General features: G+C 40.7%; 1 protein-coding gene across 1 annotated transcript in view; it reads right to left on the reverse strand.

Moving 5' to 3' along the window:
- LOC122812908 (CCN family member 2-like) overlaps positions 1–14391 on the reverse strand; it is a 39694-nt gene extending 25303 nt beyond the window's left edge. Inside the window, exon 1 of the mRNA XM_044084954.1 lies at positions 14215–14391. Within this exon, the coding sequence (XP_043940889.1) occupies positions 14215–14286 (72 nt within the window). The 5' untranslated portion in view covers positions 14287–14391. The remainder of the gene's footprint in view (positions 1–14214) is intronic.
- Positions 14392–24036: the final 9645 nt, after the last annotated feature.

Below are 24036 nucleotides of genomic sequence, written 5' to 3' on the forward strand. Positions count from 1 at the left end.
AGCTGAAATAATTTTGCAAAAAAAAAAACAAAAAAAAAAAAACAAACAAATATTAGAAAACCTGTTGTTCTCTATAAAACCATGGCCCTTTAACATGGCTCACCCACAGATGACCTTGATGGATACGATAGGAGCCATACCCACATGTCAGCTGGATAGATGGGAAAGACGTTAATGTTATACATACAGGACACTGAAGCAGATATGCTCACTGTTACAGCCTACTAGATTATAACACAGGTTGGCAGAGAAGACATTTATTGTTCTCTTCTTATGTATGCATTTCTTAAATACAACTAACGAAAAGGCAGTCTCATTCAGGTTACTGTTATAAATTTTCATGCTAAGAGATAAGAAATTAGTGTGCAACAGCACTGATTCAAGACTATGGGTCGGATTCAGAAAACCTTGTGTTTAGCTACAAAGAATAGTTGTAACTAAGACTAAGGCACAGAAGCTGGCACTGATTTAGAAAAGATGTTGGAACTAACTGCAAGCAGCTGTTTGCACTTAGCATAGATGCTATCTATAAGACAACTGCTTGTACTTAGCATAGATGCTATATGGGACAGCTGCTTGCACTTAGCAAAGATGCTAGCCATAAGACAGCTGTTTGCATTTAGCATTGATGCTATCCATTAGAAGTGATTTGTAAATATAAAAGGCCGATATAAGCCACTGGTCTGTCTCTCTAGTGCTTATCAGTACAATCGAAAAGGTTTAGTTTTAAACAACATATTTTTGCTTGAAATGTACAGAGAACACAGTAATACTGTTGCTGTAGTTATCACATATAGTGAATTTCAGGAATTATATTGTATTGTTTCCTGCATGGCTTGATGCATAAATAAATACTCCTTATTTGGCCATACACAATGATGTTATGCTCACCATATCTCCTGGTTGCTAGGGGTGAATGCATGCTCTTAAGCAGAAGTTGTACTAATCTTTGCCTGCATTGACTGCTGTCAGATATTCTCTTCTGATACCTTGATCCCAGACCTTTCAACTGTTCCTATTTTTGTGGTTTGCTTTACCACTTCACACAATTTTTCTGGCCCCTAATCACAAAACATTCTAAAGATGAAACCAGGATACATAACCAACATATTGGTGGCACCAATAATTTAAAGAAACAGGACAGTACAGTTGTGTACTCTTACCATAAATGTAGATGTTCGAGTGTGTTCACTGTTGCAGTCATGACTGTAGGGTTCTTCCTGCCAGCAACAGCCCTTGATCGGCCAGAATCCCAAAGTCTGGATTTGGCGTCAGCTGAGGTCGCTTTTATCCTGACGTCAATGCGCCAGGAAGTATAAAGACCTCAGCCAACGCCATTACCCCAGTTTTTCTTGCCCCAGATGTCAGGTGCCCAAAACCTCAGCAGCCAAAATACCTCATAACAGACAATACTCAAAGAAAAAACAAAAGAGGGGGTAGGAGGGAGGGTAACTCAGACTGCAACAGTGAACACACTCGAACATCTACATTTATGGTAAGAGTACACAACTGTACTATGTCCTTCATGGTTCACTGTTGCAGACATGACTGTAGGGTTGAGTCCCAAAGCTAAGAAAGGGTGGCTGGAGGAGAAACAGAAGGAGCAGCCACAAAACTTTGCAAAACCGCAGAAACAAAACCGGCCCTAGATTTAGAATAGAGAAGGAGGTTGTAATGCTTAGAAAAAGTATGCACAGAACTCCAAGTAGCAGCCTCTAAAATATCCTTGGTAGGAACCCCACAAAGAAAGGCTGCTGAAGTAGCAGTAGCCCGGGTAGAATGAGTCCTAATATTAACAGGAACTGGATTGCCATGAAAAGAGTAACAGAACTTGATGCAGTGGGCAATCCACTTAGAAATAGTTTGCTTAGTGATTGCTGTCCCTAGAACAGTAGGAGCATAAGCGACAGACAATTGGTCAGATTTCCGGAATATCTTGGTCCTGTCCAGGTAAAAATGAAGCTGTCTGTGCACGTCCAAAGAGTGCAAAAGACTTTCTTCCTCACTTTGAGGATTAGGATAAAAAGTAGGCAAATGAATAGTCTGATTCAAGGCCACTGCCGAAACCACCTTAGGCATAAAGGTGGGATTAGTCCTTAGGGAAACCCTGTCCTGATGAAAAATAATGAAGGCTTCCACAGCCATGAGTGCTTGCAATTCCGAAATTCTTCTAGCAGAGGTTATAGCTAAAAGAAAAGCAGTTTTCCAAGACAAAAATTTTAAATCCGTGGAAGCTGCAGGTTCAAAAGGAGACAAGGTTAATTTTTCCAAAACATAGTTAAGATCCCAAGTGGGAACAGGTGCTCTTATAGGGGGCTGAACATTCTTAGCCCCTCTAAGAAATTGTTTAAGTAATGGATGAGAAAAAATCGGAGGATCCGTATTGTAATGTGCAGAAATAGCAGAAGCATGAAGCTTAATAGATGAAAAAGATAAGCCCGTATGTAACAACTCTGCCAGATACTTTAAAATCAGAGGAATGTTCGGAACAGTAGAATCACCACCTTGGACCTGATTCCAGGAGCAAAATCTTTTCCATTTACCTGCATAAGATTTCCTAGTGCTGGGACATCTAGCTTCAAGGATTACATCCATTACCTGTTTGGAAAGAGTAGATGTGTTTACAGACCCTGGATCCGCCAGGCAGCTAGATTCAGAGTTTTGACATGACTGTGCAGGATCCGGCCGTCCTGTTGAGACAGTAGATGAGGGATTTGAGGCAGAATCCAGGGAGGCTCCTGAACTAGGTTCATCAGAGTGGAATACCAGAATTGTCAAGGCCAATTGGGAGCCAGTAAAATCATTTGCGGTCTGTCCTGTTTTATCTTCAGAAGTACCTGAGGTAGAAGAGGAAAAGGAGGAAAAGCATATACTGAGAGGTATTTCCAACTGAATGAGAGGGCATCCACTTTCCATGCTAGTTTGTGGTAGGTCCTGGTGCAGAATGTTGGAAGTTGATGATTCTGAGGGGATGCAAAAAAGATCTATGTCCAGACATCCCCATGCCTGTACTATCATCCTGAACATCTGAACATCCAACATCCATTCGTGTGGATCCGAAAGTGTCCTGCTCAATGTGTCTGCCAGAGTGTTGCCTTTTCCTGGCAGGAATTGTGCCTGTAAGTGGACTCTGCAGGTCAGTGCAGTGTACCACAGAGCCATGGCTAACCTGCACAGGGAGTAAGAGTGAGAGCCCCCCTGCTTGTTTATGTACCACATCACTGTAGTGTTGTCTGTCTTTATCAACAATTGCCCTGGTAGAAGAAAGTCCCTGAAGGCTATCAGAGCATTCTGTACAGCGAGCATCTCCTTCAAATTTATGTGCAGGTGAATTTGCTCCTTTGTCCAAACACCCTGAAGACATCTCCCATACATGTGGGCTCCCCAGGCATAATGTGAAGCATCCATTGTCAGAACTTGGTTGGTTGGTGAAGGACAAAAAGGCCTCCCCTTGTTCTGGAGACAGGCTTCGGCCCACCAAAGAAACTCTTGCTGTAGACAAGGCAAAATCATGATCACTGTTTCCAAACTGTGGTAATGCTGAGACCACACACTCTTGAGGTACCACTGTAGTTTCCTCATATGCAGTCTTGCATATGGTATTAGGAGAATGCAGGAAGCTATATAACCTGAAGCCTGCAGAACCTTTCTTGCAGTCAGCTGTTTCATTGAAGCCAGGTGTTGGAAAGAAGAAGCCAGCTGCGCTTTTTTGTCTGCTGTCAAGGAAGTCATCTGGGTTGTAGTACTCAGAAGAGCACTCAGGAAAGTAATCTGCTGTGTGGGCACCAGATTTGACTTCTTTAGATTCACTGTGAATCGAGGTACTGTAGAAGATGCTGCACAAAAGCTAGATGCTGAAGTAGAGTGTCTTTGTCATCCGCTTGAATAAGACAGTCGTCCAGATAAGGCTATATTTGAATGCCCTTCTGTCTGCAAAACGCCATTACTGGTGCCAGGCACTTTGTAAAGACCCTAGGCACAGTAGATAAGCCAAAGGGCAGCACAGAGAACTGGTAATGCTTCGAGCCCGCTTTGAATCTCAGATACCTTCTGCACTCTCGCCTTATAGGAATATGCAGGTAAGCTTCCTTTAAATCCAGAGTCACCATCCAAGCGTTCTTGCCCAACATAGGCAGCAGCTGCTGCAGAGTGAGCATCTTGAATTTTGGTACATCTAGGAAGGTGTTTAGTACGGAAAGGTCCAGGATTGGTCTCCACGAATTTTCCTTCCTGGGAACCAGGAAAAGTCTTGAATAAAAACCTTACCCTATTTCTAAATTTGATACCAATTCTATGGCCCTCATAGCTAAGAGGGACTGAACCTGCAGTTGTGCCTCTGCCCATTGATGATTCGGCAGATCTAGCCAACCGTTCGGTCTTGGCAAGGTGTGGAAATGAAATCTGTAACCTCTTGAGACTATGTCCAGAACCCATTTGTCCCGGGTTATGCGGCCCCAATTTTGATTAAAAAAGAGAAATCTTTCCTCCCAAAGGTGCTTCCAGGAGAGAAGCCCCTGGAACCAGAAAGGGAGAGTCATAAAGACTGTGTCCGGTAGGGTTGAGACTTATCTTCACCACCTTTGGGAGAGGGGGCAGGCCACTGCCTATTCCTAAAAAGGGTTTGTGCCTGTCCCACACCTCTAGAATGCCTGAATCTGCTTCTCTAAGGCCTGTCCGAGCTCGGAAAGGACCAAAGTTTAGCTGGCCAGTGCCTGCTAAATCTAGGAGGTTGCACCTGTAGAAAATCCTTAACCGTCTGCATAGATTTGGCTTTGTCCTCCATTTTCTCTAATACCTCTTCGGCTTTGGCCCCAAACAAAACATTGTGCTGCAAAGGGGCATCCAAAAGTTTGGCTTTAACCTGATCCGGCAAGCTTTGTTCCTTTAACCAAGCATGTCTTCTAATAACTGCACCAGTTGTCGCAGCCCTACAAGAAGCTTCCAAAGAATCAAAACCACAATGCAGGGCATGTTTACCCACTTGTTCAATAGCACGCAATAAATCCTGTAACTCCTTGTCATCCGCACCAATAGAAACAGCTGACATCTTTTGTTTAAATACAGACAAAAGGTATTGCTGATACTTTAGCATATGAAATCGACAGTTCAAAGCTCTAATAGACAATGTAGCAGAGGTATAAACTTTTTTACCCCATCTTTCCAAAGCCCTGGACTCTCGGTCAGAGGGAATAGGATGTTTAGCAGAGGCCGCCTTAACACCCTTAGGGCCCTGAGAAATTGTTTCCAGATCAGGTGAAAGATTCTTAAAAAGAAACTTGTGAGAATCTGGAACCCTATAATACCTATCTGATTTGACCGGAGTAGGGGGGAAAGAATCAGGAGAGAGGGAAGCTTCTGAAAAAACATCATCTACAATGACCAATACAGGAGGACTAGCAAGAGGCTTATGCAGAGGGAGAAGAAGAAAATCCCTAAGCCTTTTCTTGGTTTCAGAGAATTCCTGCCCTTCCCAGTGAAAATGCTCCCTCATATCATGCAAAGTTTCACCAAAAGAATAATCCTCAGGAGGAGAGGCTGAAGGAAAGGAATCTTCAGCATCAGAATCCTCATAAGGAGGAAAGGAACAATCGTGCTCAAGGGAAGAAGCAGAAGAAACAGAAATTTGGTCTGAAGAATCATAATCGGACTATAATCTAGGCTTTTTGTCAGGAGGGGGATGAGAACCTCTGATCATACATAACAAATCTTCAGCCATCCTAAGCATCTGCCTTTGAGGCCTGGGACCCTGATCAAAAGGCGTCTGTGCTTGCCATTTCTTTTTAGCTGGAGCCGTAGATTTTGTACCTTTTTTGAATATCTCAGGTTAAGAGATATGCTTGATCACCTGAGTGGACACATTGAAATAAAACTGATAGAGTTTGCTTAAAGAAAATATAAAGCTTAAAGTTAAAAACCCAACAATCACAGGAAAACATTTCAGCCCTTCATATTTGTATGTCTTTACATTATAGCTTTTATTGACATTGTTTGCCCTTTTTCACCATAAAATACTTATTATAAATGAGCTAACATGCACAGTTTTAATGCTTGTTTGCATTGATTAAAAGCCACCAATATGTTAATACTGTTGTGTTCTTTCAGGAAACAATCATTCCATGGCATCACAGGCTGACAGGGTTCCCTGCATTAGCTGATAATTTAATTACGGGTTGGAGTTGGCATAATGGTTAAGGTGCTTACCTCACAAACATAAGGTACAGGGTTTGTTTCTCAACCTTGGGATATGTGGTTAGGCTTAAAATGGTCCACAAGGGCAGTTAGCCTGCTACAAACCTATGTGCCCACACCACAGAATAAAAAGTCCGAAGGTAATGTTATACATCGTTTTACCACTTATAGTATATAACCATTGACCAGTAGATGGCAGCATAATAAATAAAATGCAAAAACCACAGAAGAAGCCCAAAATAAAAAGGTAAGACTGCCAGGAGGGAAACAAAGTAAATGTGTATGCAAAGAAAGTAAAAAATAACTTATGTTCCTTGCACTTTTTTACAAGCATATTAAAATTAATAATCACAGGACAACATGTTTAAAGAAGAGTACACACTACCAATGAGAATAAATGCTGAACTCCTTCAAAAAAAATCCTTAGTGCAGAAGTTCACAATAAGGCTTGCATCAGAAAAAAAAGCCAGAATTCAAGGAAAAAAAGTAAAAAACAACTAAGACTCTGACTTTATTAATTTAGCTTGCATAAAGCCTTCTTGTCCATTTTGCCTCCTTTTATAGTTCATTCATCAGTTTCATTGCATAAGACAATGATACTGCAGTATGCATGGCTTAACATAGAGCACACCTGCCTGTGATGCTGTAAGCTCAAAAGGCTGTGGGTTCTATTGCTGCCCCAAGTTCCTGGACACATTTTCCAACAATGACACAACATTGCAGCATAAGGGGGCACTGCACTCCCTGAGTGTGCAATCCTTTAGATGAGATAGTATTGCATATTCCTGGGATTGGGTTAGTTTAGGTGCACTTAAACGATCCCGTGACATTTACTGAAAAGAGTAGTGGAATTTCTCAGGAGGATCTGCCAAATTTCCCCTAGTCAGTATAAATACTACCTCTGCTCTTCCCTGAAAGGAGGCCATTGACTTAGTGGGACTAACCCAGTCAACAAGGTGTAAATAAAATAATACATAAATTAATGTCTCATTGTGGACATATAGTCCATTGCTAGTATATCTTAATCTGAGACTCTAGTTATTATGATTCTGTAAAAAAATAATTATGGTTACAATAACTTAATTATGCAGTTATAGTCCTGGGATTGGTCTTAATTTTTCCGTATATATTAGCAATTTACCTTAAAAAAGAACAGCATTTGAATACTGTATATACAATCTGTAGTACCATGGCAGTGAAGCCCAGTTCATACTGATCATCTCTTCATTATTAACAGGCTGAATATAGATTCATTTATGTACTATTTTGCTAATTTAAATACTCAGAACCACAACTCTGATTGGACAGTTAGTCCTACTTTTCTTAGTATTAAAACATACATGCCATAAGAAAAAGCTTCCAAACAATGTTTAAGGTTTCCAAAATAAACAGGATAACTTTCCAAACAGACTTGTATCTGCAGCAATTACTGCTAGCGTTTTAGGATTGTGAGTCAAATGTTGATTCAGCAGTAAGAACTCTTGCATATTCTACACCCAAAGCTCTGCAGCAAACAATAAAAAAACTTGTTTGAGAATGACCTGACCACTACACAGTCCAAAAGAATTGCAGCAGCCAATGTATTCATTCTATCCCAGTAACAACCACTGTATTATGTATATTTAACTCACTAATGTGTACACATGGATATATATCTGTGTTAAGCCAGGCAGTTAAAACGCTATTGTGCACTCCCCAAATCATCAAGCCCCTTCCCAATTATTTATTTAATGTTTATTTACTGGGGAACTCCGACTGGGCTAGATGCCTGTTTTCAGCAGAAGCCCGGGAAGAAAAGCTCCACATAAAACATTATGACATCTCAAAGCAATACATTAAAAAAAAATCGAGTAGGTCAGAAACAGTACTATAGAGCATACATTAAGCATTATGCACAATGGCATAACAATTAGCTAATGCTTGTAAAATACTTTTAAGAAACTTACAATTAACTAATCAAGAGTTATATGCACATCAGAGATATAGGTTGGAGTAGATCAGATTGTTGGAAAGGATGGGGAGGTGAGAAGAAGATTGAGGCAAAACTTACAGTTAATCAAAAGTTGTGAGTGCATAAGAGGTTTAAGAAGAAATTAGAGTGATAAAAGTGTGGGAAAAGAAGGGTGGCTGACAAGTTCAGCCTGGTGAGGAACAAGAGCATAACCAATTGTCCTTTAGGTAGATCTTTATTAGAGTTTTGAACTGTACTGGTCGGTTGTGTTTAGTATGTTCCCAGGGATAGAGTTCCATGCTTTGGAGAAGTTATTAGAGTATTGTGAGTTATTGGATTTTGTGACTCTTAATATTAATTTATCGGAGGATCTCAGGGTCCTGCTGTCGAGGTGTATTTGAACTAGGTTGTGTAGGGCTGGACATTTGCCCTTCATTCTTCCTTTTTTCGAATATCTGAGTAGACCAAGCGAGTGCAATGAGAACCAGGAATTACTGTCATCATCCAGCAGGTAGGTGTTCAAAACATTTTTTTTTTCATGGTCCTAACTTATTTCTTGTGATAAGTTGACAAGTTTGCCCTTGCTTTAGGTACTGTAGAACCACTGGTATATGTTTGCAACTGTACACACATTGAAATACAGGTGTAGTGCTACATGCTGCCACCAGGCAGGCTAAAGTGCTTGTCCTTGGTCTTCATGTTGTCTTTGCACCTCTTGATCTCCCCCAGGTGGACAACAGTTTGAACAGACTCCCTCCATCCAGAATAAGCCAGCCAACTTTCAATGTTTACTCTAATCTCACTGGTGAGTTCTTATGACACCTGAACCCTACCCAGTACTCTAACTTAGGCTCTGGAGCCGCAGACAGGGCTTCATACCTTTGTGCCATGTGTTTTGCCAGTTCATCAGTACTCTTTTTGTGCAACTGTAGGCTGTTAGATAAGGATTTTGGAGCTACGTAACACTGACTAACTGAAGTAGATCATTGTTTACATGCTCAATGAAAGCAATCAGCAAATAACAAAAGTGAACAAAATAAACATGCCTTTTCACAACAGAAGTTTCACAAATTCCAAAACTTTTAAAATGCTTTCACAAAATAATCACTATAAGGCAAGCATTTCAGAGAGCACTATAGGCTTGCTTATATCAGTCAATCAGCCTTTGCCGGTTTAACTTTCTCCTTGTGGGCAAAGTGTACTGCTGCTAGGTAAACACAACATTCCTTATATTCATGCATGCCTTACTCTGATGCTGTCAGTCTTCTTTAAATTTCATACCACTGAATTTGTTAATATCGCATTTATGACAAAAATAAAATAAAACTCATTTATGTACAACAACAATACCTGGACATTTCCTCTGAAGGTTCAGAGGGTAGTTAAAAAAAACATGGGAACACGTTCACATGAACAAGGATTGTTTAAAATATTATAGGCCATTTTAAGAAGAATTTATTACGTTCACATGAACAAGGATTGTTTAAAATATTATAGGCCATTTTAAGAAGAATTTATTTGCTTGTGCTTCAGCAAGACAGATGCACTATTTACAGAAAAAATATAGTACAAAAAGCAGATGCTTTTCTAAGAAAATAGATATTCGATGTTCAAAGTTGTCTCAGAGTAAACAAGCTGTTTTTCATGCAAACAAAGCAGGTAAGCAGAGCTACAAATCAAACAATCCTGGCTCATTGAGCTGTTTAACCATGCCATTATCACAGATGAGACTTGGCTCAAATAAAACTCTTCCATTATCTGTGCATGGATATATTAAATTGAATGTGTATACATACTTGTTACCTGTAAGTGGGAAAAGCTTTAAACTGTTCCACCCTTTATTATATATCATAGTCCCCTTATTCTAGACACTTGGCAGTATAAAAATCAGAGAATTTATATCATTGCCCAAGTATAAAATAAGCAACGACATGAATATTTTTATAAATAAACAGATGGATAGAACAAATCTGGTATGGTAATAAGAACAGTGATCACTGAATATTTAGATAATGCCACACAACAGTAATATTTAGATAAGAACATTGAATATTTAGGACTCCCAAAGTAGCAGTCACTTAACAAAATATGCATAAATTAATATTAGATCACAAACAGGCATTTGTCTAAAATGAAAGTTCTATGCAGGAACAAGCATCCATACCATCCATATGAGGGACTGCACCCCCACACTCCTTTGCTACTTAGTATAGTCATCTCAAAAGTTACAGCTACTCAGAGAAAAGCCAAATAATTAAAAAAAATAAAATTATTTGAAATGTTTCTTTCTTTGGCAGATTTGGAGAAATTCATCTAATTTAAGCACTTGCATTTCATCAGAAGAAATGACCCCTAAACATTCCTCTGGAAGAAAATTGGAGATACCCCCACCCTTTTGTGCCTTGCTATTATGAGACTCTTTTTAGTTGGATTTATGTTTTGGCTGCTTAGCCCTGAGGAAAAGGAGCGGTTTCTATCCCTGTCCAAGTACACATAATTAACAAAGTACTGCATTAATGACATGGACAAATGAACATCACTCATACTTTCAGGTATGAAGCAAAATAAGCCCTTGAAACAAACAAAAAGTAATTTCATGAACTGTAGCATTTGGGCTGTCTGGATAAGAATCAATGTAGTTATGAAACACTGACAATGGAATTAAAGTGTGTTTTAAAGTAGGTAACAGGCCATGTCCTGAGGGTGTTTTGGATGGTTTACAGTAAAAGTTTTAAAAGTCTGAAGCACAGTCTCCTAAACGGATTATGCAAACTTCTAAGATTTGATTGGGGCGGTTTATAGCAGCAGAGTTTCAGAAATATGAGACTTATTCCTCTGCACGTGGTTATGCAAGCTGCTGAAACATCGTGTACACTGGTGACATTCGAAACATAAGTTCAGGTTTTCTTTTCATTATATAATTTATGAGTGGGGCAAATAGCACTACACTACTAAAAGCTACCACTTAAAATGCTTTTCTAGAAATGCCAGAACTAGTATAATATTGTTTCTGTAAAACTGGTCTGTCATCAATTAAATGAAATAATTAATGAAGTTGCTTTTAGGCACCCGTGTTTTAATAAACATTTAGTATGGAGTAACATCAGTGCAGATAATTAGAGGCATAGGTTATATTTTTCTTATTTGCCAATATTAATGTTGTATATAACAATGTATGTACATAGTGAGATATGTTCAAATTTTTATGCAAAAAAAAAAAAAAAAAGATTTTAATTTTGTGTCTCCTATAGGTGCTCTCATGGTAGAAGCTTGCAATACAATTGCTTATTGCTACCTGTTCAAAAATTCAAGTGCTTAATCCCCGTTAGCCTGATCAACTGTTTCTACATAGCTTTCTCATCACCCAAAGCTATAAAACTATGTAGCTCTACCAGAAACTAAAACTCCTACCCAGTTCCCAACCTAAGTCCTTGCTCTCTGACCCTAAAACTCCACTCCCCTTCAAGTTCTTGATTGCGTCCTAAACCTACAACTCCCTTCCCCCTCTCAAACCCTAAACCCCCCCCCCACTCCCCTCCCCCCCACAGGGGGAGTTCAAGCACAAGGCACAATCTACACAAGGTGTAACATGTTCATGTCACCGGCTTAGATACTGGTTTCTAGAGTTTAGAACTTAGAGCTTTTAGCATTCTCCTTAATTTCAGGAATTTTGCTGAATATCAGAAGTAATAAAGCTGGATGATAAATATTGTGTGTATCAAAATCAGTATGTAATGGATTTCAATCATATATTATAAGCTATGATATATAACTTGATTTTTTGTTTTATTTTCAAAAACTAAGAGCATGTGAGAGAAGGAATACTTGACTTGTATGAGAAGAAATAGATTATTAGTAGGCAAGTTTATAATGTGTTTTTTTTCGGTTATAACATGTTACTGTTGTTTTGCCTTTTGAACAAGTCTTCAAGCAGGATGCAATGTAGAATTAGTGGAATATTTTTCAATGCAGGCTCACAGTTTGTTTTGGCAGTCTTGCAGTTTGGAAGACAACAAGCAACATGTGATGAAAGTAGACTGAAGCCTCAGTCTTGTCTCACTGTGCCTGTTGTTGTGTCTTTCGGCTTTTCCCGGTTAGGGAGTCGCCACAGCGGAACTCCGGTCCACTAATGATTGGTAGTTGATTTTTACGTGCCGAGTTACCAGCCCTGACGCACAGCCTTCAACGAAGGTACGCCCATTCACGCACGTCTCCACACAGAAGATGCTCCAGCTGAAAATCGAACCAGACAGCGTCTTACTGTGAGGTGACAACTGTAGACAGTGTAAAATTTTTTCTGCTTGTACATTAGCACTCTGCTATGGTTCGGAGTGTTAAACGTTACTGTACATGGCAGGCAATGGAGAAAAGCCTGTTTGACTTTTTAACTGTTTTGCATTTCCATTCCCTTATTTCTTGAGCTACATTCATAATTAGTTTACAACAAAACAGTATTTCTGTTGGTTGCAATTCACTCTATACATATTAGGTGTCTTAACAATCAACACTACGATTTCTCCTGCAAGGACATTACCAATGTAACATGTCCCAATCCTAGCTTTATTTTCAAATACCAATACTGCATATGCAAAGAAGGCCAATTAATTACGTTTGAGTTTTGAACACTCTACTTCCTGTGTTTATAGACTTCTATATGCATGGACTTGCATACATCAAAAAAAGCTTTACAAACACTCGTTCTCTGCATAGCACTGTGGAAACAAGATCATTCTCTTCTTTCCATGTCCATTTGCTGTAGCTGCTTGTTTTAACATTATATCATAATTCTGTATTATGGTGTCTTAACTTGCAGTAGAATGCAAGTGTTACATTGCAAATGCATAGAAGTCAGGTATAGGCAGGCAGCATAAACAAAGAATCGGGTACGCAAATTATACTTTCACATGTAATATACATCTTCCTTACAAAAAGCTAGATGGAGATTATGTAGAAAACGTCTTGATGACTGAAGTTTCTCGGTTCCAGAGCACTTATTTATTTCAAAATGTCATCAGTCAAGAAAAATACACTGTCAGTGAGAAGATACGTGATGAAGCACAGAAAACAATATCCATTGTAAACTAACCTAATTCTTGTGTGGTTCTGTAACTGTAAAAAGTACTAAGGAAGAGTGGAGCTCACTTTAATAATGAACTTTGAAATGACTATTTTCACAAGAAGTCTGCATAATTCACAGTGTGCCTTGCAGTGATGGTGAACTGGATATGGGCACTTTTTGCTTTAATATGATGAGAAGAGCATGTTAGTACTGGCAATGTTAAACTCTCTCTACTCATTTTCTTTCAACATTCCTTATATTTTGGCATACAAGCTACCTCTTTATTTACATACCTACCATTTGACCACCATTTTACAGATGAAAAAATAAAATAATCAGCAATACAAATATTATTCTACCAAATCTATAGCATTTTTATTTTTACATCTCTCATTTAAGATCACATACTCCAGCATGCAGCAATGTTTCCTAAATATGAATGACAATGTACAAAACAGTGCCTGCAAAAGTGCTAAAGAAGAAACAAAATCCTAAACCAATCTTAGACGCAAAAGCAGAGTTTAAGACAAAACATAAGGAGGGTACTAAAAAAGAATTGCCGCAGATCAGACATTTTTTCAAATGTTTAATTGGCAGTCCCATGCTCCAAATTCTTCTTATACTGCTAAGTTTAATTTATTCCAGAATGTCATGAGCAAAGAAAAGAATCATGCCAAAACAGATTCTGGTTTCAGGAATGAAACTGGAGAAGTTTCAGGTGGGTGTCTCACACCTTCTCTGAGCTGCATCCTTTTATCTGCTTTACTGCAGAATACAAAACATCTATTGTGCTTCATTCGGTTGCAGAAGGGTATTGTTTAAAGTCATGCTTTTGCCATCTAGAAACTGAATAAACACCTATTTTGCTAGAAATTCAAACCACCTTAAGCAAGAATGTATGAGTAAATCATAAATCAAGCTAAACACACACTAGCTGGCTTGCTGCCCAAACAGTAGGATGAAAAGTAATAAGCAGAGCAATTCTGATTAATTGAGTTGCTATATAAATACATACCCAGCCCAACACAAGACTGACAAGGAAAACCTGAATGATTGTTTTCTTGACTTCTGGAAACATCCTGCTCATGGCGTAACTCCAAGGAGTATCTGAAGTCTTGCAGATCGAGTTCAGGCTAAGAGAGACAGAGAGAGATTTGTCTTTCCTCGTGTTAGGCTCGCTGGATTCTGTTGTCTCTGAAGAAAGTAGCTGCTTAAATACACTTCAGAGGGGTGTGCCTGAAGATGAATGACATGCCAGACAACTCAAGTGAAGGAAACGTATCCACATTCCAGAGAATGTTTCCAATTCCTGTGGGTCCAGAGGTTAGGGGCAGAACCATCACTGTAGCAATAATTCACATTCCACATTTAGAAGCACAGCCTAGGAGAATCTAACTTTTTTCCACTCTGTAGAGATTGTCTAGCTAATAAAGAGAGAGAGAGAGAGAGAGAAAAAGAAAAAAAAATCTTCCTCTGTCTCTCTTTGTCTCTCCTTCTCTGTCTCCTGTTGTTTTTCCTCTATTAGCTAGTTTAATGCATACAGATTCTGCCCTTGCCCTTTTATTTATTTATTTAAATTTGTTTTTCAGAGTAGAGAACTGATCCAATGGACCATATACCTATTAGATATGATGGAACACTGGCATAATGAGTTAAATATTATACTAGGTGCCTGATTCTTTGAATGCCAGAAAGCTTGTGGTGTAGTATGCAATCCTGCAGTCAGAAGAACCAAACCATTGCCTGCATGAAAACTCAAGAACAATCAGGGCTCACTGCATTTCAATTTAAACAACAGCATACTGACAGTACACTCTGATAAATATCATCTGTATACAGAATTCAATAATATTTCTTGTATGTTCTTTATTTGTCTTCCTTTTCAATATTTTTCATTAGTTTGTCAGGCTCATAGACTTTTCTACTTGGAGCTGCTATGGTGTTTGATCTTATCCTTTTACAAGTAAAACCTTCAGATTACTACTATATATTGACTGCTCCACAAAGTAGGGGTAAAATGGTGGCCTGCACATCTTAAGCTTTAGAATTATGATGGAGACAGATAGTGGTGCATGACCAAGGGGAGAGCAATGAGTTGTTAACTGGTTTGAGAGATAAGCACTTCAAAGTTTTTTTTTTTTGTACCGTCCACTGAGTCTTGACAAATGGTTCCCCTCTTTGGCCCAATCAGCCCATTCACTTGGCTCTCAGGGATGAGACCTAATCACTCACCAGCCCAGGCAGTAGCCTTATGGCCCATTTGATCCCTGGCTGGAAGGCCTAATCAGTCAATTCATTCCTCCAGATAGGTGAGGGACAGAGCATGTCAGACTCCCAAACCACTGAAAAACCCTTCCCTAGTAATGGAACTCCTAATACCAGTGATTGCTCACTAGAGCTCTGCTATTGCTGCTCACCGAGGGGAGCAGACCTGCCTTTGAATACTTGCTAGCCCAGCTCCTAAGCAACACATGCTCTGCAGGCTCAAACTCTGCAGATGCTATATCTAATGCTCCTTCTAGGTGTCATCCAAGCCCCAGAGTATGAATGAGTAAGCAGAGGTTGTTCACTCCCATCCTCCTTACCTCACTCACTTTAATGCTCCTGCCATTAGTCAAACATAGGTAGTCTGTGTGATGCTCGTGCACTGGCCCAGTAATCAAGGAGCCTCAATCCTCACCACTAGCACCAGTGAGGGGCGTACACATTGGGAAGGATAACAAGTACACATACAGTAAAGTACAACTTCCCTTAAGAGCACACAGAGATCACAGTTAGTCTGGGGCTGGTTTCTCCCTTTCTCTCCAGATCCCCAATAAGACTCCACACTGGCACAGCTATAGGGTACAGATCTCAGCCTGGTAGTCAAGCCAAAACCTCCAGCACCCTCTCTGTCCAACCAGTGCTTTGTGTCCCTGCCCAAGTAGCTGACAAACACACACACTTTAAGATATGAGTTATATACAAGCACACAGACACTCCTGGGAAAGGCTGGCACATGTTCTCCAGCTATGCCCCTTTCTGCCCAGGCTATAAGGTAGTAATCCACTGCCACCAACCACTGTTTATTAGCTACTAATAAGGCCCTTACCAAAGGGTGTCCAATTTTACTGTGCAATATTATTATGCAATTAGTAAGTGTGACGAACAGCAAGACTATTGGAGTGGCTTAGTACAGTATCACTAAATACATGCAAGTACTCTAGAGCTTAAATTATCTCTACATAAAACAGCCACAGTTGAAAGGTTTAAAAATATTTAATAATAAATAATAACACAAGACAATACTTATTACTTCAACACAATGACATTACAGAGTTCAGCAATCACAGGAAAAACATTAAAACAATATTGTAGGATAGTCTGACAAATATAGAAAACAGCTAGTCTAATCTGGTTAAATTCCTATCTAACTCTAAGAGAACCCACTGTTCTAAATAAATACTTACAGAGAAAAGGCAGAGTGCTGGTGAGTTGATGTGTTCTTGTTCAGACAAAATCCAAAATGCTTAATTCTCTCTCTCTGAGAAAGTCTTAAATTGATAGCACAGTACTGCTGAGTCATTTCACATTACATCATTCTTGACACTTCTCTGGTTTCCAGGCTAACAGAAACTCAAAATTTACATTTCTTAGTAAGCTTGCACCTGGCCAGAAAGCCACAGCAATAAAAGACATTATACATGTAAAACATTAGCAAGTATGTCTTAAATCAAGGCAATAGAAAGAATTCCTTAGTCCAGACATCCTGTCTTTGAGTTTTGAGATCAGTCATAAAATGCTTTACTTTATCAGCTTTCTTCCAGTAGAGTGCATTGTGGTTACATTTTTGAAGCTCAGTACCACATATAGTTTAATCATATTATATAGTTCTCTTTACATTTGTAGAACAAGCCTATGGATTACATTAATATTCACAATGACATAGAATTATTTACAAAATTCTATTTGGCTCGGCTGGCAGCCCCTCAGTTTTTCACATTTCTCCCCCCTCCCCCCGAGAACTCATGCTAGTTTTCCAAGTGACCCTTGAGAAACTTTGCTTGAGAGGGTTAGGTCTATTTGAGTATACCTTTCCCCATTCCCTGTCTTAAGAGCCCATCTGCGTTGGCATTGCTAACCCCACTGTGGTGGTGCACTGACATATCATATGCTTGCAACCCTAGGCTCCATCTTAGCAACTTGGCATTTTGCTGGCTGGCTCAGTGTAATGTTAGGGGATTGTGATCTGTGACTACAGTGAATTTTCTTCCATATAGATAAGGCTGAAGTTTCTGCAGTGCCCACACTATGGCTAGACATTCCTTTTCTACAGCTGCATAGCATTCCTTCCTGGGTTGGAGCCTATGACTGAGATAAACAACTGGGCGCTCTTCTCCCTGTGAAGAAATCAGGTTAAGTACAGCCCCCACCCCATGGTTTGAAGCATCCACCTGCACAACAAATTATTTGCTGTAATCTGGACTGGCTAACACAGGGGGTCCTCCCAAAGCTTCTTTAAGCTTCTGGAATGCCTGCTCACATGATGTGGTTCACACTACCTTATCTGGCCTGTTTTTCCTTGTCAGGTCTGTGAGGGGAGCAGCTATCGTACTATAACTGGGGACAAACTTTCTGTAGTACCCTGCTGTCCCTAAGAATGCACTCACTTGCTATTTGTAACAGATGCAGGCCATGCCTGAATGGCTTCCACTTTGGCAGGTTCTGGCCCAATCTTACCACTCCCCACTCTATGTTTCAGGTAGGAGACCTCTGCCATACCCACCTGACATTTGCTTGGCTTAATGGTCAACCCTGCCCTCTGTAGTCTTTCCAGAACCTCCCTGACATTCTGAAGGTGCTCTTTCCATGAATGGCTGTAGATGGCAATATCATCTAGGTAAACAAGGGCAAACTCTCCTGCTAGGATATGATCTACCAGCCTCTGGAAAGTTGCTGGGGCATTTTTCATCCCAAAGGGCATCTTTATGAACTCATACAAGCCAAAAGGAGTCACAAAGGCTAACTTCTCTCTAGCACTGGGAGTCAAGGGCACCTGCCAGTAACCCTTGGTAAGATCAATGGTGATAAGATACTTAGCCCCACCCAGCTGCTCTAGGGCCTCATCTGTCCTAGGCATGGGGTAAACATCTGACTCTGTGTGACTATTTAATTTCCTGTAGTCCACATAGAACCTGGTGCTGCATCCTTCTTTGGCACCAGCACCACTGGGGAGGCCCAGGGACTGTTGGACTCTTGAATTACCCATAGTTCCATCATCTCCTGTATCTCCTCCCTCAGAGGAGTCTGTTTGACTCTCTCAGGCACTCTATAAGGGGCCTGCTTAATAGGCCTTTGGGGTCCTGTACCCACCTGGTGCTGCACCAGGTGGGTACACCCTGGTTTCCCAGTGAACATGTCCCCAAACTCCTGTAACACTGCTCGGACTTCTTGAACCTGGGTAGGAGATAGCTGCTGGGACATTGCTACCCCTTCCACTGAGGTGTTAGTCCGAGTCTCACAGAGGAGATCATCAGTCCCCAGATCTCCCTTAGACTCCTCCTGCAATCCACTGCAATTACTCAGCACAAGGGCCACCCTATCACGATAAGGTTTCATCATGTTAACATGGTACAATTAGTGCTCCTGCCTAACAGTTCTACCATGTAGTTAACATCACTTACCTTTCTTATCACCTTGTAGGCTCCCTCCCAAGCTGTCTGCAGCTTGTTGTGTTTGACAGGAATGAGAACCATTACCTGCTGCCCTACAGCACACTCTCTAGCTTGAGCATTTCTGTCACACCAGACCTGTTTCTGGTGTTGGGCTTCTGCCAGGTTCTCCTGGGCCAAACCCATGAGTTCCCTGAGCCTTGCCCGGAAGTTTAGGACATATGCAACAACAGATTCCTTGTGAGATTCACACTCACCTTCCCACTCATCACAAATTAAATTTAGAGGCCCCCTCACCCTATGCCCATACAACAACTCAATAGGTGAAAAACCTGTGGATTCTGGGGAACCTCTCTGTAAGCAAAGAACAGCTGGGGCAAATATTTGTCCTAGTCTCTCTTAAACTGATCTACAAATCCCCGTAGCATGGACTTCAGTGCAGAGCTTAACCTCTCAACAAGACCATTAGTCTGGGGATGGTAGGGGGTGTTCTTTAGGTGCTTCACCCCCAGTACTTCCACAGACAAGCGAGCAGATCTGACATTAAATTTGCACCTCTGTCAATCAGTATTTCTTTTGGGAAACCTACCCTGCTGAAAATCAAAGCATTTGCCACCTTTTCTGCCTCAATGGAGGACAAAGCCACTGCCTCAGGGTATCTTGTAGCATAGTCTACTACCAGTAAGATATACTTTCCCCTGTGGAACTTGGGGAACTCAGAGGCCCCACAATATCCATAGCTACCCTCTGGAATGGCTCCTCAATCACAAGCAAAGGCATCAAAGGAGTTCTCACTTGTCTTCTGCCTTGCCTACCTTTTGGTGGTGCTCACAGGTCCTGCAGTACCCTGTTACATCTCTGGAAATCCCAGGCCAATAGAAGTTCTGCATAATATGTTGCTTTGTATGTTTTATGCCCATATGACCTGCAAAGGGACTATCATGGGCTATGCATAGAAGCTGCAGATGGTAGGCTCTAGGCATGACCAACTGCTGTATTCTCTCACCTTCTAGCCCTTCCTCAGGGGTCTACTCCCTCTACAGTAACCCTTTGTCCCAGTATACAGATTCGCCTTCCCTTGAGAATCAAGTGCTTCACTAGCTACCTGCCTCAGGCCTTGTAGGGTCTGAGAGCTGAACCCATCTCAACTCTCTCTTTGTAACCCTTCCCAGCTCCCCTTCCACAGGAAGTCTGGCATCCTTTGACAGCGGTGCCTCACTGTCAGTCTGGGTACTACTACTCATCTCTACCTTTGCAGTCACTCTGTCCAAGGGAACATCAGTACCCACAAGCAGCTGTGGCTCACCTTCAGTCTCACTGCTACAGGGTAGCTCCCTCCCTGAAGTAACCACCTCGCCAGTCCTGACTAAAAGTATGTGGTCTAACTGAGTCTCCCCCATGCTACCAGACCCACATGATTGTCTCCTAGCCTGACTGCATGTAACTGCATTAACACATGGTACTGCCTCATCAAAATCCTTCCCTATCAGGACATTCGCAGGATGGCAGTTTGGTACCCTTGTTGTCTCAAGGCAACCTACTGTTGGCATTTTGTCTTTCCCACTTACTGGCTCCCTCACCTTTTGTTCCCCACCTTGCCTCCATGGACATCTATATGCCACATGGCCCCACTGGGTGCATTCAAAAGATTTAACCCTAGGTCCTGGATGTGTATCTGGACTAGTGGCTTCCCCTGCTACTGACATATTCTGTTGGGGCTGTCTGGGCTGCCTACCATGGGTTCATTTAGACCCATGAGTAGCACTGGGTGTCCCTTTCCTGTGCAGTGATGCCCTGCTAGCTAGGTATAGGTCTCCCTTCTCCCCCAACTCATCTGAAGTAGCACATTGTCTATCAGTTAACCCGATCCTCATGTCCTCAGGCAAAGTGTTAAGGGCTTGTTTGCTCACCAAAAGGTCTACCAGCCCTTCAGAAGTGGTGACCTGACATCCACTCACCCACCTATGAAAACAAGTGCTCAGTTCAGCAACATATTCACACACACTTTCATCTGTCTTGCGTCTATGCTCATGAAACTTTTTCCTATAAGTTTCAGGTGTTGGCTTAAAAACTTCTTACAAACAATTCTGTACAGCATTATAGTTAAAACACTTAATGTCAGATAATCTGGAAAGTACATTTACAGCTTTACCATGGAGTAAGGGGGTCAGGAACCATACCCAGACCCTTTGGTCAACATCATACTCTTTACATACCCTCTCAAACATCTGAATGAAACTATCAAAATTATCACCCTCTGTAAACTGCAGAAGAAATTTACTGACCTTTTGTGCTTCTGGGTTCCAGTTACTCTCTTCCTCATTACCTCCATGACTCTAGCGAAGAGTCAGCATCTCCTTTTTGTGCTGCCTCTGCCTCTCCTTCTCCACAACTTCCATTTCCAAATGCCTGGCCTCCAACTCAAGTCTCTTTAGCTCCAGATGGATTTTTAAGTCCTCTGCAGAAAGGTTGAGCTGTCCATTCTCTGAGTGTTGTACATCTCCATGGCCAATCTGATCTTCCTCCTGATTGCTGTTTTCTGATGCAGCTGTGACCACAGCTGCAGTCATGTCTGCCTTAGTCAGGTTTTCATGCACCAATCCCTTAGTCTGGCACATCGTAGCCAACTGGCTCCTTGTCAGCTTGCCATACTCCTGTGCTGACAGGCTTGCCTGCTCTATCTGACTAACTAAGCTAACAAAAGGAATAAAACAATTGTGATCTGAACTCTGAATATTCACTGCATGGCTGATTTAGTGTACAAAAAACACCTTCAGTGATAACTGTACACAAGCTACAGGAATTCACTATCCACATCACTACAAGCCAGTTAGTATGTGATGTGGCTAACTCACCACTATCAAACAATTAATATCTGATGTGGATATCCCACCACTGCTAAACAATTAATATGTGGCATCCGTGTGCTGGCCTAGTAATCAAGAAGCCTCAATCCTCACCACTAGCACCAGTGAGGGGCGTGCACATTGGAAAGGATAACAAGTACACACACAGTAAAGTACAATTTCCCTTAAGAGCACACAGAGATCACAGTCAGTCTGGGGCTGGTTTCTCCCTTTCTATCCAGATCCCCAGTAAGACTCCCCCACTGACAGAGCTATAGGGTACAAATCTCAGCCTAGTGGTCAATCCAAAACCTCCAGCACCCTCTCTGTCCAACCAGTGCTTCGTGTCCCTGCCCAAGTAGCTTACACACACACTTTAAGATATGAGTTATATACAAGCATACAGACACTCCTGGGGAAGGCTGGCACAGGTTCTCCAGCAATGCCCCTTTCTGCCAAGACTATAAGATAGTAATCCACTGCCACTAACCACTATTTATTAGCTACTTATAAGGCCCTTACCAAAGGGTGTCCAATTTTACTCTGCAATATTATTATGCAATTAGTAAGTGTGATGAACAGCAAGACTATTGGAGTGGCTTAGTACAGAATCACTAAATATATGCAAGTACTCTAAAGCTTAAATTATCTCTACACGCAAAAGCCACAATTGAAAGGTTTAAAATATTTAATAATAAATAATAACAAAAGACAATACTTATTACTTCAACATAATGACATTACAGAGTTCAGCAATCACAGGAAAAACTTTAAAACAATATCATAGGATAGTCTGACAAATATAGAAAACAAAATGAATAAAGCTAGTGCTTAGCCAAATCCCAGTTCAGCAAAGAAGTAAATCAGCAAACCAAAAACGTCACTGGGAACTGCTGCTGTACAAATACTTTGATACTTTTTGGTTTGTTTTGTGTTTTAATAAACATTTTACAGTATTTGTACAGCAGCAGTTCCCAGTGACGTTTTTGGTTTGCTGAAATATAGAAAACAGCTAGTCTAATCTGGCTAAATGCCTATCTAACTTTAAAAGAAATCAGTGTTTTAAATAAATATCTTACAAAGGATAAAAGAGCAAAGACAGAGTGCTGGTGAGTTGATGTGTTCTGGTTCAGACAAAATCCAAAATGCTTAATTCTCTCTCTCTGAGAAAGTCTTAAATTGATAACACAGTACTGCTGAGTCATTTCACATTACATCATTTGTGACACTTATCTGGTTTCCAGGCAAACAGAAACTCAAAATGTACATTTCTTAGTAAGCTTGCACCTGGCCTGGAAGCCACAGCAATAAAATACATTATACATGTAAACCTTTGCAATTATCTCTTATATCAAGACAATAGAAATAACTCCTTAGTCCAGACATCCCATCTCTGACCTTTGAGATCAAACAGTCATAAATGCTTTACTTTATCAACTTTCTTCCAGCACAGTGCACTGTGGTTACATGTTTGAAGCTCAGTACCACATATACTTTAATAATAACATATAGTCCTCTTTACATTTGTAGAACAAACCTGTGGATTAAATTAATATTTACAATGACATAGAATTATTTACAAAACTCTATCTGGCTGGGCTGGCAGCCCCTCAGTTTTTCACAGTCTGGTTCATAGTCAGGGCTTCATCCCTTTGTGTCTTGATAGCAGGATAAGCCATGCAGTGCTTGTTTCTTAGAGGATACTGACCTGATAATAGTTACAAACATGAACTGATGCAGAAATACATGCTTGCACAGAACTGAGGTGTCAGCATATTGGCTTCATTGCACGATAGAGTTCCATTAGCCTAGTACACACCTATGAACCTATAAGAAATAACCTCAGACCACATGTACGTGCCACTTGCTGTATGAGGTCTTGTCCAGCCTCTTAACTCTTTATCCTTGGTGGTTACTCAGATTTGACACCCAGCGATCCTTTCTTCTCTCAAAAGGGGGGTATCTATCCAATGGAGGTACATGCTGAGGTGCTGTTATATTAGGTGAGAAATGAGTCATTTGTAAGTTTAGATGCATTTCCATTTCCACTGTGGAGATAATAGCTTATTTTCATGGACTTGGTCAAACCTTATAGGTGGAAGATGGTGATCCCTAGCGTCAGTTCAGCTTTATACATTACTATTAGCTTGATTTTCTTTTAATCCCTCCACATGTAAAATTGTGGTGACTGCCTTAATGTCGAGGTCTGAGCACCAACATCCCGCCATGCCTCTTTCTGTAAGAGTTGAACTAAACACTCTATTAGCTGATAGATATAATGGAAAATATGCTTCCTTGCTTGAAAAAACACACACAGAGAAATAAAGAACTATTAGAAAA

The sequence above is a fragment of the Protopterus annectens genome, chromosome 1.part1 (genome assembly GCF_019279795.1).
Source record: "Protopterus annectens isolate FY-2018-M chromosome 1.part1, PAN1.0, whole genome shotgun sequence".
Lineage (NCBI taxonomy): Eukaryota > Metazoa > Chordata > Ceratodontiformes > Protopteridae > Protopterus > Protopterus annectens.